Consider the following 16,436-nt stretch of genomic DNA (forward strand, 5'->3'; position numbering starts at 1 on the left):
CTCAAGTAGACTATGCTATCATCATACCAAGGAGGGGTGGAATCAATAAAAAGGACGCTTTTTCAGTCACCTTTTTGACTGATTTTTTTTGTATGGTTACGACTTTGTTGGACATTGATAATTCATTATTAGTGAAAATGAAAGTGAGAATAGTTGGTAACGTTACCCCTAGATTTCGAGTTGCTGTAGTTTCTCTACCTGGGTACATTTAAGATTGGACCGGTCTAACTAGAACCCTGGGCGCATGCGGCATCTAGCGAGCGCGGAAGACCTACCAGAGGTGGTGAGTTGGCACCAAGTTAGCAAACTTTTCTTTCAAACTTCCGGCCCTGCCTTTCCCCCCTGGAATATGAAGCTGCAGGTCGTCTTGGCGTTTTTCTGTGGATTTCCCCTGTTGGGAGGTGCTAAGAAGAAAAAGGATCTAGAGATCCAGGTTGAGTATAAGCCGGAAGACTGCTCGGTGCAGGCGGCAGTAGGAGACACCGTGTCCGTACACTACACAGGCTACCTGGACACCGGCGCGATCTTCGACACCTCCCGACAGGACGGCAGAGAACCCATCGAGTTCCAGCTCGGGGCCAGGAAGGTGATCCCGGGCTGGGAACAGGGCATCGTCGGCATGTGTGTGGGGGAGAGACGGAAACTCGTCATCCCGCCTCACCTGGCGTATGGGAAGGAGGGCAGGTGTGGTCAGCCTTCATCAACATTTAACGTTACTGACAAGTTATAAATATAATTTAGGAGTACTCTTCAGTTTTATGTAAGCATATATCATTGTCCAGAACATGAGATCATCACCAACTGGAACTGCTGGCAGCCAGAGGAGCCAACTAAGAACATGAGATACAATAACAGGAAGTTCCTCTGCAGTACCTTATTAAGCTGCAAGGTGGCCATGATTTGAAGTTTACCTTCGTTATGTGAAGTCAGACGTACATGTATACACACACAAATGCATGTATGCACACATGCACACACACACATGCACACACACACATGCACACACACACACGCACACACACACACACACACACACACACACACACACACACACACATGCACACACACACATACACATACACACACACACACTTGTACTTGCCTTTTGTGTGAATGGTAGTGAATGTTAAAAACTTTTAAACTTAAGTTCACATGGCAATGAACCTTATCACAATTATCAGTTCATCCATGATCCAACTATCACATGACAATTAGCATATTGACCAATGAGAGAGTGGCCACATGTCAGTCATATATTTGCATTTTTATGTTTTGACTGAAGTATGCAGGACTATGGGAAAGGTTCATTGGAAAACAAGTTCCTCTTGTTTTTGAAAGTAACATATATCTCTTGCATATATCTCTAACAACACTGTGTCCATGCTCTGTTTCAGATCACCAGTTATCCCTCCCCAGGCCACCCTGACCTTTGACACAGAGCTGGTGAACATTGAGAGAGTGTCGTCTGCAGACTCGGTTGTTTCCTTCCTGAGTTTCGCTGCGGCTCCGCTGGCCATCCTGGGGTTTGTCTACTACTTGTACAACAAGGCATCAACTGCTCCCACCAAGAGAGAACTGAAGGAAGAAAAGAAGACCAAGAAGAGGAAATAGGATAAAAAGAAACATAGGATAGAATCTACCTAAAACATCAGTGCCTTGCACCAATTTTTCTGTAACTAGATGATTGGGAATAGATATATTTTTAAGATAGAGGTGGCTTCGGTGTACTTCATAACGTCAAATTTCAAGTAATATTGAAGCAATGCTGTGTTTGAGAATTAGGGCTTACAAACCACCATCATTGATGATACCACATGGAAAGACCAATACAATGATTGAAATACCAAGTAGCTAGTACATGATATGCTGGGACAACTTTGACTTCAAAATCGTCAAGGCAGCTATAATGTGGCATAATGTTACATATAACAGATGCGTATGGAATCATGTATCAACTGTGTAAGCTTATCTTACCTTAAATCTATTTTAGCTCGAGTGATAAGGTTGTATGGGGTCTATTAATTATTATCAGGGTTTTGGGGGTATATGGACTTCGCCTTTGGATCTAATATATTTTCAGTTGTGTTTGTGTCGTTCTGTGTGTCCTGCTGTACACAATAAGTTGAGAATGCATGGGGGGATTGTCATATTTGGTATGTGGGTAGGTGTTTGCAAAAGTATGGTCAAGATTGATTATGGGCGCCGGGGTTCATATGATACTGCATTGGTTTTGTACATTTTGATCCGAAGATGGAAATGGAAAGTAGATATAACAGTTCAATGAGAATTGAAGGAAATATCTGTGATGGAGGTTTATCATATATGCAGACGAACATTTCCAGATAGGAATTATGGTTACCATGATTAATTTGCATTATTCATGAATCATGAATAAAAGCTGTCTGAATATTCTGATGGAGCAACAAGTGATGCTTCCCTGTACTGAGAAAATTGGATTCTGGCAAACTGAAATGCGACTAATTGCAGTCCTAAATACAGACATTATTGAATACATATTACTTGTCACTCTGTAACACCTGCACAGAGTTGACCGGGGAAGTGTACATTTTCCTGGCAGCTATTTCAGATTGTGACCTTACTTGTACATAGTGCAGGAGGCATAACTCAAATTTTAGGGTATGAAGGGTGAAGCCTTTTGTCAATGTCCACCAAAACACATTTTTTTACAGGCAGGTTTGAAATACCCGCACTTACCTGACAAGTCATATTTTCTGTGTAATATTTGTCAAAGACTGGAACGCTAGGAGTGATGGGTCAAAGGTCTGAAGTCGATATCGCCCCCCGTCCTGGTTGAGCGATGGTTGAAATGCCCTGATGTATATGGCCTCTTTTATGCCTCTCTTGAAGTAATCCTGTTCGGTATCCAAGATTCTGACACCCTCCAGATCCACTGTGTGTCCCGGTGATTCTATGTGGATGTGCTGACGTCACACGTGGAAAAAATCACGTGTCCAGAGCATTTGGGTCAGATAGCTGAGGAAGACTCAGTGATTCAGTCGAAAATTCCGGTGAGTCTAATTTATGAGGTGGAGAACATTTTCCATAATGTAATTTACCAACTCCGATGAACTTTCATTCTAGCCTGAAATTTTGATGGCAACCTAGATTTTGGCTTAAAAAAGTAAATGAACACCAGTAACAGCTGCCTCTGGTCCGCGTGTATTGCACTGTTGCAATTCCAACAAATCAAATCAAACCAATCAAATCAACAAGATGTTAGTTTTTTTCTTCAATTTTACCCCATAGTGTAGTACTAGTGAGAGGTGGTGTCCCATCATGCACTGCTCCCCCCGACCCCACCCCGAGGGAAGACTGATCATCAATGTTAAAATTCCCAACTACGCGTGGCGATCAGCTCCCCACTAGTGAGGAGCACGACTGGCATGATCAGGTGTGTATTTTTGGCCAAATACTCATTATAAAGTACATATAATAGCCGCTCTTTCATCATGAAAAAGCCTGAATCTTCACATCATTTTCGGTTTTCTAAATGTACAATGTACCTAATACAACCGGATTATATTTCAACTATATCGAATGCCAGTGTTTTTAGATTGTGCCAAGTGCATTATATAGTTTTGTAACGATTTGTGCGGTAAACATATAATTCAATGCTGAACTTGTATATTGTTATATATAGATTTCACACAAACACACATACACAGTACACAAACACACACATATATAGTACACAGACACACGCACGCACACACGCACGCACGCACACACGCACACACACGCATACATTACACAAAAACACACGAATATGATATCAACCAACCATGCATATTCTGACAATGAACACAGTTATGAAAACAGTCATATTTAACTACAAGCATTTAAGTATATTCTGGAATAAGCAAAGTAAATACAAAACTTAACCTTTTAAAAATATCTCCAGTCTCAATGATGAACGGCAGATCGAACAGTGTGAGCAAGTATAACATTAGTACATTAGTAAAAGACTCATTTATCAGCGTTTGGTTTTGCATCCTATTATTTCGGGTATAGTAACATCATCAACATATGAGCAATATATTGCTTTACAGATCGTCCGATGTATGATCTTTTTACATATGCATCAGTTACATCTTCATGAGTCTCCCATTCTTCGTGCTTATGTCAGATCACGTGTTGGTAGATGCTGCTAAAGCGTGCTGTTATCACATCAACAACAAAGTTTTTCCATTCATCAAAATACATTAGCCCTTTATATTCATACAAAGGTAGCATAACGTTTCAAATCTGCCGACATCACTTGGTACAGTTGGTGGTCATAAGTTACAAGCTGTGTAACTCTTTTGGTCTTTATACAAAATCTGTGTCGTACACATATTATATAGGTGTTATATGAGGTCTTCATTCAGTTCACCAGTAACATGCCCTTTTTTAGGTATTAACTACCATTCAATAACAACAGGATCTGCTGAAGATGATTCCATAGACATTTTCTTCGTCTGAAGTGTAAGACATTTACGTGTACCTTTATATGACGTGTGCCTTTATATGACAGTCAGAGTGCAGTACAGACACCAAATGGTCTCTCCAACTGGTTCTGGGTAAGATCTGGAGTGAGGCAGGGATGTGTCCTCTCCCCTCTACTCTTCATAGTCTACATGGACAGAATCACACAGGAGGCTAACCCTGACCCAGTATCCCTGAATGAGTTGCTCTTTGCCGACGACCAAGGTCTCCTCAATGAAAGCAAGGCCCAGCTCCAACATCACACAGACAATCTAAACAGAGCCTGCAGATCCCATGACATGAAGATCAGCATTGGGAAGACAGAGGCAATGTCAGTTGGCCGCTGCCCGGAGAAACTGGAGATCACTGTCAATGGACAACCTCTGAAGCAGACCACAGAGTTCAAATACTTGGGAAGCATATTTACTGAAGACGGAAAGATGGACAGAGAGATAGAGACAAGGATACAGAAAGCAAATTCCGTCAGCTACCAACTGGCACCTCTCCTAAAGCACCCAAGTTTGTCCATGGACATCAAAGCCAAACTGATAAACACCATCTTCGTACCCACCCTTACTTACCAATGCCAAACCTGGACTCTCAGCAAAACACAGGAGAGGAAACTCACTAGCTGCGAGATGAGGTGTCTGAGAAGAGCAGCAGGGAAGACAAGGAGGGACAGGGTCAGAAACGACGTCATCAGACAGTTGGTTGGCAACAAACCAGTCCTCCAGTTCATTGCCAAACAAAGGGTTCAGTGGTTTGGCCACCTGATGAGAATGCCGACCACCCAGCCAGCCCTAAGGGCCTACACTGCCAGGCACTCAGGAGTAAGGGCCAGAGGGAGACCGCGCCGCCGATGGATAGATGGAGTAGCGGAGACCCTCAGGGCACACGGCATGACACTCCGGGAGGCCACGCACCTGGCAGTGGAACGTCAACTACATCTCCCCGCGACGCCCCCCCAGGCACAAGCGGAAGGATAAAGTAGTAAAGTAAGTTATATGACTGGGGTCTAATATTCACTTACCGTTACCTATGGATATATAAGTAAATAAATGCTCAAAAAAGAAATTAAATTCTTACGTGGGTCACATTGATGAACATCAGATGGTACACACGTTAAAAGGCAGATAGTGAACAAACATTCTGTCTCTTAACTAAGATAGACATGCCAGCGGTCTTAATGTTATCATCTTAAATCTCGAATTCTTCTCTATCGTGCCATTAATGTTGCATTTTCTTCCTGTTCAAGTGTTTCATACCGAGGGTGTTGACATACAGACATTGTTGTTTCCAGTTGACTTTAACAAGCCAAAATACTCTCCACATGTTCTTATCACTTTATAGCAATTGAACAGAAGAAACTGAACATCAGCTGTTATCAGTGTGATGTCATCAATGTTGCATGGTCAAGTGGTTTTTAACTGCAATCTTCTAAATGCTGACAGGTTGATGCTGTTCACCTGTTCTTCAATTTCTGTCAGTGCTTTTTTTTGGTAAGTGATTACCAAATTTATGGTGTTAAGTGCAGTTTCCAATGACTTGACAGTGCAGACCCTAACTTTCTTAGAATAATTTTCCAATCTTTCTTACAATCCTAAAATGATCTAAGAAAATATAAAACGTAACGTTTTTATGATATCTCCAGTCTCCAATGACGAACGGCAGATCGAACAGCGTTGGCAAATACTTTATTGTTACAAACTTTTTGTTACCAGCGTTGGTTTTGTATCATATGCTTTCGGGTACAGTAACAGCATCATAAAGTATTGTTTTCAGATCTTACGATTTGTGGTCTTTTTTCATAGGTTGTATCATAGTAAATCTATCGATGCTTGTTCATGCTCATTAGATCAAGTGATGGTAAATGTTGTTAAATATTTTGTCTTGAAATCATGTCATGTTTTCTTGAAATAAAATGGTAAAAGGTATGTCTTTAATAAATCGATTATCCAGCATATTCAGGTAAAAGCCAACATGATGTTTCATATCTGCCGACATCACAGAAGTACAGTTGATGATCTTTAAGTTGTGTAAATTTCGTAGACTCGATCTTGGTACAAATTTCATTTCTTACACACAGGTGTTACATATCGTCTTTTTTTGAAGATGTTAACTACGATTCAATGACAACAGTAATGCTCAAGGTCATCGTAAACAAATGTCCATATTCGTTGGTGTAAGGTATTAAACGGTACATGACTGGGGTCTAATCTTAACTTACCGTTACCTATGGATATATGAGTAAATACATTTTAAAAACTAGAAAGGCCAATATTTGCTTTGGAGCAAATATAGCGATGGGTTCACCACATTTTACCACATGGCAGGGAAAGAATGAGAAACACAAGGGAAAACAATGCTTTACATTGATATAACTATAGTATGAAGTAACATACAACTAAGACTACAACAGTTGGATAGCTATTCCCTACATTATTGGTTAGGATTGCATAATGCAAACTGTTGATTTTCAAGATAAAAAGAAGCGTTCATAGCCCGCATTCCAATGCTGGAGCAGGAAAGCTTAAAATACCTACCAAAACACTTGAATACAGACATACTGTCAGTATGGCATGGCTCTGTGCAGGTGTAAATGAAGTTAAGCCAGTTAAATCCCAACAGCCAATCAGCAAGGAGAATAGAGGAAAGCTGCATGCCTATTGGTTGATGCCTTGCATGCCATTGTGATGACTCATGTCCAAATGTGGTAAACACTGCACACTTACACAGTAATACATTAGCTATTACACAGCCAAAAAACTCAAATAAAACCATTCTAAAAGCCTGTATCACAATAATTTAAAAAACGCCTAGGGGTATTTGCCCACTGTACCTCCATACCAAATTTCAGGACCTTAGGCCCTAAAATGAAGAAGCTGAATCCATTTAAAGATATGGCAGGAGGAGGAGGAGGAGAAGAAGGAGAAGAAACATCAGAAAAAGCAATATGGTTTCACCACACCACTTCGTGGTGTGGTGAACCCATAATTATAGCTCCTTACGTGGGTCACAATGATAGACATCAGGTTGTATACGTGTTAGAAGGCAGATGGTGAATAAAATTTACGTCAATTCTTGACGGACGTGCCATTGTTTTTGTGTAGGCCAGAACATTAAATCTGAAATTCTTCTATATCTTGCTTTAATGTTCAGTTTTTTCTGTTCGTGTTTCTTCCAATGGTGTTGACATACAGTATTTTTTTAATACTTTGAAATTCAAATACATTTCACATGGTCTTATCCGATATTTTTAGTAGAACAGAAAATAAAGAACATCAATATGATGTCATCAATGTTGCATAGCCAAGTGTTTTTTTACTGCTGGTTTAAAAAGGCTGGCAGGTCGATCCTATCTCTTCACTTTGCAGATAATCAAGTTGTTCTTTCAATTTAATTTTCGTCATTCTAGTGTTTTACGTACAGCCATACTGTTTTGATTACATAGATGACATTCTCCGGACACCCAAAAACTGATACGATCATTCTAAAAAAAGTCGGTTAAAAAGGTGTCTTCATCAAAGTGGTCTGGATAGTTTAACAAATGACTGAACACACATGGTATGGTACACTTATGACAAATGTTTTTCCTTTAGCATCTTCTTTGAATCAAGAAGACTTGATGGTGTAAGGAAGTGATACCTCAAGCCCTGTTCCCCTTCCTGTGAAATGTAAAATAATAAAGAAATATCGGCACAGCGTCTAATTGAGACAAAGTAATCATTCCAATTTTTATAGTGAAAGAAATTCCTTTCTCCAAAAGGTTAACCCTATTCAGGTCGGGCTTTTGGTAATCCTACGTCTGGGGAATGGGAGTTGAGACCTTCCCTCTGTAAATCACAAACTACCCATCGTCTGACCATAATGTGCAGAGCTATGACGTTTAAAACAACAGTGTAAATGTCATTACTACATCATTTGTTCCACTTTAGTAGCTAAAATCGTTTGAAAATTGAACAAATACAACGCATTATAGAATAGTAATGCCATATAGATTATGGATGAGACAATACTGTTAACCCAATCAGATCCGAACAGCCAATCAGCAAAGAGAATAGAGGAAAGCTGCATGCCTGTTGGTTGCCTGTTCTACATGCCATTCTGATGACTCATCCCAAATATGGTATCACAGTGCTATAGTACATTTTCTATAACACAGCCAAAAAGCTTAAATGAAACAATTCTAAAAGCTTGTATCACAAAAAGGAAACAAAACGCCTAGGAGTATTTGCCCACTCTACCTTTATGCCAAATTTCATGCCCAAAGATGAAGGAGTTGAATCAATTTAAAGAAATGGAAGGAGGAGGGGAAGAAGAAGAAACGTGAGGAAAACAATATGACTTCACCACTCGAGACACTTTCACGGGAAAGCTGATTCCGCCCATTTTAACGACCATACTAACCTACCGGGAAGATTTTTTTTTGTTGAAAAGATAATTTTTCTTGACATTCTGATTTCAATTGGCAATAAATCACATTCGGAAGCAAAAAGTTTAGCAAAGACAGTGAAAGACTAATATTTGGGGAAAACAAATTTAAATCACTGATTTTATTTTGACGAGTAATGTACTTTCCATTGGCAATTACTTTTAAATTTTAACCGCTACCGTCTGCTGCCCCCGGGTAACCCGACCCCCCACCCCCCCTCATTCGAATGGGATGTTTGCCCGAGCGACCGACCACTGTTTCTTCTTCTTCCCCTCCTCCTTCCATTTCTTTAACAGCATCAAAACATGCCGCGTTTAACATTATATATATATATATATATATATGTCCATAACGACTATTAGATAATGATGCCAGACAACTCACCATTAACACGATCAAGTATCTTGGATTCGGCGGCATTGGCTGACTCTCCAGTGTCCGTTGAAAGCTTACAGTTACATTGGAAACGGGTGGTCTCATCCGTGTATCCATTGTACAGGCGAATCTGTAAAAAGTTTCTCGTCCATTAGTGCAAATAGGGACCCTACGCAAATTGCTACGGAGTAATAAACACAATGTTAAGTAACTATAACCATTGTAGTCCTGGGAAGGGAAAATATTCTGTGGAATTAGAGGTGTATGGCCATAAGCTTTCGGAAATGACACCCGGTCACCCCATGACGAGAGATTATACAAAACAGGCTATCGATCGACATTCAATATGTATTTGCATCAGTATCTAATGATGTGATGCTAATTTCGTAGAATGCCAAAAATAATTCCAAAGTCTAAGAAGATGGTGCGAAAGAACAAAAATGACAAAAAAATCTTTTTTTCAGTATACCATACTCTGTGTGTTTAGTCATTTGTTCCCCCTTCCTACCCACGTGGATTTCATAATGAGGGCATTTTTGTTCGCACGCTTACGTCAGTTTTGGGGTTCCCCGAGGATATCATCCATATACTCACTGTATTTTCAGTAGCTCAATAGAAAGTAAACGAGAATGTTATGCCGACTAGCATGCATCTATAATTAATATGAATGATGTGCTTTTAAAAAGCCGAAAAGAACAAACATCACAAAACATACTACGGAGAAATATTGGCTGATGTAAAAATGGAAAGCTATCGACCAAAACGCCCCAGCACACGCTGGTAGTGAGACTAAAAACACACCACTGTTTTCCTGACATGAAACACTATTTGCCAGCAAATTACTTAGACCACATCATGTTCTGAACATTACAAAACCCACATATTATAAAAAAAAGAGGGATAGTGCGTCTTTCACTGTCTCGGAAAAAGAGGTCGAACCCAATAAGTTAGAAGTTAGTGTTTAGTAGTTACAGTAGTCGCATACTAATTATTGTTATCCATTGCCTATTCTTTATCTTCATGTTACATGTACTTGCAATTAGCCTACGGGCACGAACGTGCAATAAACTTTTCCATAACAGAAGATACGAAAACCATAGATTCTGCAGCATTCAGCAGAGCCATTTTATAGGAGACCTGGAATTGACATTGACCTCCGTCGCCCCAAGAGAAAGACAGAGGCATCCTACAACAATACCCCATAAAGTTCGTAGGGGAAATGTCTTTCGGTTAATATAAATGTAACTGGTGAAAGATATCACATGCCATCAGAAATGTACAAAATATAGTCAATGAGCGTCGATGAAGGTTAGACATCCAGGTAATACGATACGCCAAAAAAAACAGTTACTCAAGCAACTGGATATGATTTTGAAAACGTCAGACGTTTCAGCTAGTATCCACTAGCTTTCGTCAGTGACTGAGAGACCGGAGGGGAAAGAAGGTTTATAAGCACAACCTATTGATTGATATGCAAATAAAGTGAAGACAAATTTTTGGAAGTCGAAAAGGGAACAAAAGTCAGTCTGGGAGTGCCGAATCCCAAACCCTCAACAGGGAAGTGGGGCTACGGGTCTATCTTTCCGGCACTTGGGATTTGGCACTCCCAGCCCCGAGGACAGACAACACTTAAGCTCCTGTTCTGTATAACAGGAGTTTTCAGACTAATTTGCATCATCTTGTCTTGACTTGTCTGACTTTTGTTCCTTTTTCGACTTCCAAAAATTTTTCTTCACTTTATTTGCATATCAATCAATAGGTTGTGCTTATAAGCCTGCTTTCCCCTCTGGTCTCTCAGTCACTGACGAAAGCTAGTGGATACTAGCTGAAACGTCTGACGTTTTCAAAATCATATCCAGTTGCTTGAGTAACTTTTTTTTGGGGGGGTATAGTCAATGAGCTTAACTGATTTAACTAGAATGAGGCGACAATATTTTTTGCTAAACATAAGTTTTTCATTTCTTTAGCCAATGTGAATTTGGTTAAAATTAATCTGAACAACTTACCTCATCAAGAGCCAGCAAGTCTTCGCCACCGGTTTTCAGTTGAATTTTGTCGGGCCTTCCAAAGTTTCCAAAGAAGGTCGGTGGGATATCTGCTCTTGTTGTTCTGAAATCATACAAAACAACGCCAATGTGCTTTTTAAATATATCTTTAAATATCTTCCTTTCTTCAGTTTTGTGAGAATAAAAAGTCATCGAAGTTCGTAATTAACATTTGTTAAAAAGAATATATTTCCTTAGATAAAGAACTAAGATTTATGAGAAAGTTCTCAAATGAAAGGAGGACAGCAACGGTCAGGGTTTTTTTCTAAAAGACCACATTTTTATTTTATTTTTTCTGCGAATCTAGCAAATTGGTAATATAGCTAAATATTAGTTAGAACACTCAATCCGTTAGCTCTAAAAATAATTGTTGTACCCATATTGGTTCATTAATCTATCGTAATGTAAATAGTTAGTTCTTAATAACCACAAATTATGCAAAATTGAAAACATATCTACCTTTCTCTAACAATATTTTTTCTATAAAATAAATACTTGATTCTATAAAGATTCATGAGAAATATATGTTATTAATTAAAGAGTATCGAAATGTATGTAAAACAATAAGGAACATCTTTTCCTATGGTCCGATTTGACCCTACTGGCCCATAAACTTTCTAATATAACTTCCAATGCTATGAGCCAATCCAGTAAAAACCAAACGAACTCATGGAAGGTGACTTTCTTCCGATCAAATACGCTGAAATGGCACATAAATATATGCCTGTGGTCCAAGCGGACCCAGGTCTTTTTGAGGAGGGTTTGTAAACGCTTGTAAATTTGCCAAATTTAGTGATTAGTAACATATGAATATCAAACACGGGCCTTTAGCTAGCCTTCCGAAAAGTGTACAAAATTACACTAATGCTAACTATTAACTGTCAAAAACATCACCGTACTTTACAGGAATTAAAATTATTATTTAAAAATCTCTCTCCTGCATGTCAAGAGACAAAACTAACAGTCGGTCATAATTATGTTCTTAAGCTTTCGGGTTAAAGGAGTGGGTTTAGTTTTCTTAACAATAAATAAGATCCCATCTCCAACACTTCCTTAATATGTCAAATAGAATATACGTTTCTAAATGCATTGTTCTTACTTCCTCCTTAAAGGCACTCTATGTAGTTTTTTGCGCAAAAAATTGAAATATTCTAATTATACTAAATTTTGGTGTTATTAGCAGTTACTATCACTTTTCAACACATTTGTGTTATTATTTCACATTTTTTTCGTATATTTTGTCTGTTCAAACAGTCCTTCTTCAGTTCCCGGTGCCACCGGTTTGCTCAGGCAGGACAACAACAACAACATACAGGGGTTGCCCCCTGGGGTGGCTAATTGGCCCGGGCATGCCAGGCTCGATAGACAGGGGCAGATGTCACAAGATATACCCTCCTTAGAAAAAACTCATATCTTTCACATGAGGTGGAATATAATTATCAACTTAGAGTATTTTGTTGGGCATGAATAAACTGTGGCCATTATCCCTTCAAAAGAGATAAAAAATCTGGTAAACGATTAGGTATTTCAGAAACTGGTAAGCTATCAACTGACACCCCACTGGGATGTAGGTCAAACCACTGGGAGTGGACAATACCATATGTGTGGTTTGGCCAGAGGTTGAATAGAAGATCATTCACAGTTTTCTAAGCTTCTAAGGAGCAAGGATGTTGTATTTTTTGCTGGGGAGTATAATTTTGGAATACTAATGGGTTAAGCCAATGTACTATGTAAAGAAAAGAATAAAAAATATACTTTTTGTATTGTCAAAAAACTACATAGAGTGACTTTAAGAATGCAGCAGGAATCTGAAACCAATCGGTCCAACGGTTGGAAGAAAGAATCCGGAAGGAGATGTTGTCCTTTGACTGAGCACTACCCACGTCCCTTACATCCAGGTAGATCACGTGGGTGGGTGGGTGGGAGAAAATTCAGATGAGCTCGAGTACGTGAGCTCCCACCGCCCGCTACTTGTGATGACAATAAACAGATGACCGCTGGGTCAAGTGAGGTCAGGGGTCGTATTCTGTGCATCTAATTACCCTCCATGAAAATGGGGGTACTGTTTTTACTCCGTTTCATGTTTGGTCTGATATCTGAAGATCGGTGAGAAGGAACTGTACGATATTTGGCAGATTAATGGATGGGGCCTTGGAGATTGTGTAGGCTGACTTTGAGCCCCTGGTGATTGACCTTGGTACTGCAGTTTAATTTTTTTATTCTGTTGTTTTCGCGTTATGGACTGTTTGTGCGATATTAAGGTAGCATGTAGTTGTTATTACCATGGTTTAGTGATTTAAATTTGGGTCCCCTAGCTGTTTGCGTTTGATATTTACAAAATGTTTAATGTTGGACTTTTTGTGTTGAATGTTTGGAAAATCTAGGGGATGGTTTGGTATGATTTTTGGTATGTGGGTAGTTGTTGAGTCTCTTTGTGTTTTGGAGTGCATTAGCAGGTTGTCGCATATTTTTATTGCTTAATTTAAAAGGATTTTCACTTTTTCACCCCTACTTCATAATAGGATGGTCTGTTTGACCCAAAAGTTGGGACAGAGTGTTTTTGTTTATACCTCCATCTGGCAGGTCAGACCCAGGCAGCCCTATCTATTTTTACCCCTAGACAGAGCCTGCAGGAAAATAAATCTTGTTTGTCTGGTCTGCAGGTCATTTGCCTGTCTGCATGATCTGGTCATTGACCTACATGTACAGGCAAATGTAGCCTGGGTACCATCCCCAGTAGTATATTCGCAAACTCTATAACAGTTATAGAGTTTGCGAATATACTACTGGGGATGGTACCCAGGCTAAGGCAAATGACCTGCTGGCCATCAAAGTAAACAAACCAAAACAAAGTAAACAGATGCTGCTGATCTGCTTCAGCAGAAACGCTCCAGTACTGCCACCTCTGCCTCTCGGGGGCGAGCTTGTGCCAGTCACCACTGTTGCCAAGGGGCTCGGCTTCATCTTTGACAACAAACTCTCCTGGCGCGAACACGTGAAGTCTATGGTGTCAAAGGCCTCGAGCAGGCTCCACTACCTCCGCCTGCTGACAAAACAGGGCATGAGTGTGCAAGATCTTGTCCAGGTGTACCTGAGTCTCATCCGCCCTGTCCTGGAGTATGGCCATGTTCTGTTGGTCGGTTGCAGTGAGGAGCAGGCAGCGAGCATAGAGAGGGTTCAGAGGCGCGCCCTCCGGATCATCTCACGTGGCGGCAGACGATCTGTACCGACACTGTCGTCCCTGAAGGAGAGGAGAGAGGCCGCTGCTGTGTCTCTTTTCAAGGCCATGCTGAATCCTGAACATCCCCTGCACGACCTGGTTCCTGCCCAGAGACAGTCTGTCACACGAAGATCGCTGAGGAACAGTCACAACATCACTGTTCCCCATGCAAGAACTAAACGGCTGCAACAGTCCTTCCTGTACTACACCATCAGACTCTATAACAACCTGCCTTGAACCTACACTAGTACTGGACTTTGCATAGCCTGATGCAACTTTGTGCATATATGTTGTAAATAATTTTTTATATGTGTCTTTTGTATATATGGTTGTTTATATGTATTATTTCTTCTATGTGAATGCTGTTTAATGCTTCAAATAATGTGACAAATTGTACCTAATTCAGGGGGATGCGCTTCTGCTCCCCCTGCTGTTGTACATTTGTTAAATGATGAGCAAATAAAGTTGAAACCATGGTAACAAGACACTAAACGCCTGCACATGACAGCTTGATAAATACAAAGTGCCACCACAAATCATTCTGCTGATAAAAACAAAGTTTGACTCATAATATCTCTATTGAAATACACCAAAAGATTACAAAATAACAAGCTATTTCATGGAGGGATGATGTCTACGACTTCTCCTTGTTAATTTCTTTGATCTGTCGCCCAAAGAACTACAATTATCTGCACTCACACTCAACGCTTATCATAGAGAGACAAAGAGGCGAGATGGGCTTGGTAAGTTTAATGTTTTAAACCATGAGAATCCACCAAGACCAAGCCCGGAGGGAAGGGGAGAAGGAGAGAGGCGATGAGGGGGAGAGTGCAGTAACTGTAGTAGAGGGGCGTAGCTACTAGTATAAGGAGGGGGACGGACTGAGTAACAGTGCTGAGTGATATTGCTAAGTAACAGTGCTGCGGGCTAAAAAGCTAGATTGTACGGCAAACAACAGTAATAAAATATTCAAAAGTAACAGTGCTGTGTAAGACTGCCTAAAAACTTGTTGTACCGGACAAGGCAACAGCGAGAAAATATTAATAACTAACAGTTGACTAAAATGCTAGTCTGTACTAGGCAATACAACGGCAATAAAACATTCATAAATAACAGTGCTGTAACACAGTAGTAATGCTGACGGGCGTATCAGACTGAACATGAACGAGATAGCATAGGAACTATGGGGCAGCAACCCATGATCTAGGCGAACGTCATTGCTTCCGAATCTCTAAGGTAACATACTACTGGGACTGAACGGTAGTGATACAAAGTCGGACTAAGTTACTAGCTTGTACTGGGCCAAATAAATGCGATAAAAATATACAAAAGGAACAGTGCTGGGTGAGGTTAACACACTTCTGAGACTGCACGAAGTGGTACAAAAAGTCTGGAAAGAAAGTCCTGTGAAAGAATGTCCTGTGAGGTTGGAGATGACACGAATCCGGCGGTTGAGCCGAGACGATCTGAAACCGGCGGCTGGGCCGGGCTGGCACGGGGATGGCGGTTGCCGAGATGACCGAGGTTGTTGGCGGTTGAGCCGAGACGATACTTATACATGTGCCTGTGGTGCAACCTCGGAGACAGTCACACATTTCCTCCTGCACTGCCCACTGCACGCAGCGGCACGACAAGACCTTGCCACTGCTGTGTACCGCCTCGTGAGACGGCCCCTCTCCACCAGCGTTCTACTCAACGGGTCCCCGGGCAATGACATCACATTAAACGAAAGCCTCTCACACTCCTTCCACACTTACATCACTTCAACAAACCGTTTCTAGGCACTTCCAGCTGTTCCTTTCTAACCTTGTTATTTAGTATCCTTTTTTTTTCTCATATAAGGTAGTCTGACTGTGACTTATTTTATCGACCTCTGACC

The 16,436-nt window shown here is 40.5% G+C and overlaps 2 protein-coding genes across 2 annotated transcripts; both read left to right on the plus strand.

Annotated features, from left to right (window-relative positions):
* Nucleotides 1-349: 349 nt before the first annotated feature.
* LOC109465629 (FK506-binding protein 2-like) lies at nucleotides 350-1,611 on the plus strand. Its single transcript, XM_019763000.1, has 2 exons — nucleotides 350-684; nucleotides 1,395-1,611. Exons 1-2 carry the CDS (start codon nucleotides 350-352, stop codon nucleotides 1,609-1,611), a joined length of 552 nt encoding a protein of 183 aa, XP_019618559.1.
* A 12,586-nt stretch (nucleotides 1,612-14,197) lies between these two features.
* On the plus strand, nucleotides 14,198-14,794 carry LOC109465630. The gene has a single exon (XM_019763001.1). The coding sequence runs from the start codon at nucleotides 14,198-14,200 to the stop codon at nucleotides 14,792-14,794; it is 597 nt and encodes a 198-aa protein (XP_019618560.1).
* Nucleotides 14,795-16,436: the final 1,642 nt, after the last annotated feature.

The sequence above is a fragment of the Branchiostoma belcheri genome, unplaced genomic scaffold, assembly GCF_001625305.1.
Source record: "Branchiostoma belcheri isolate BF01 breed outbred unplaced genomic scaffold, Haploidv18h27 scaffold155, whole genome shotgun sequence".
Lineage (NCBI taxonomy): Eukaryota > Metazoa > Chordata > Leptocardii > Amphioxiformes > Branchiostomatidae > Branchiostoma > Branchiostoma belcheri.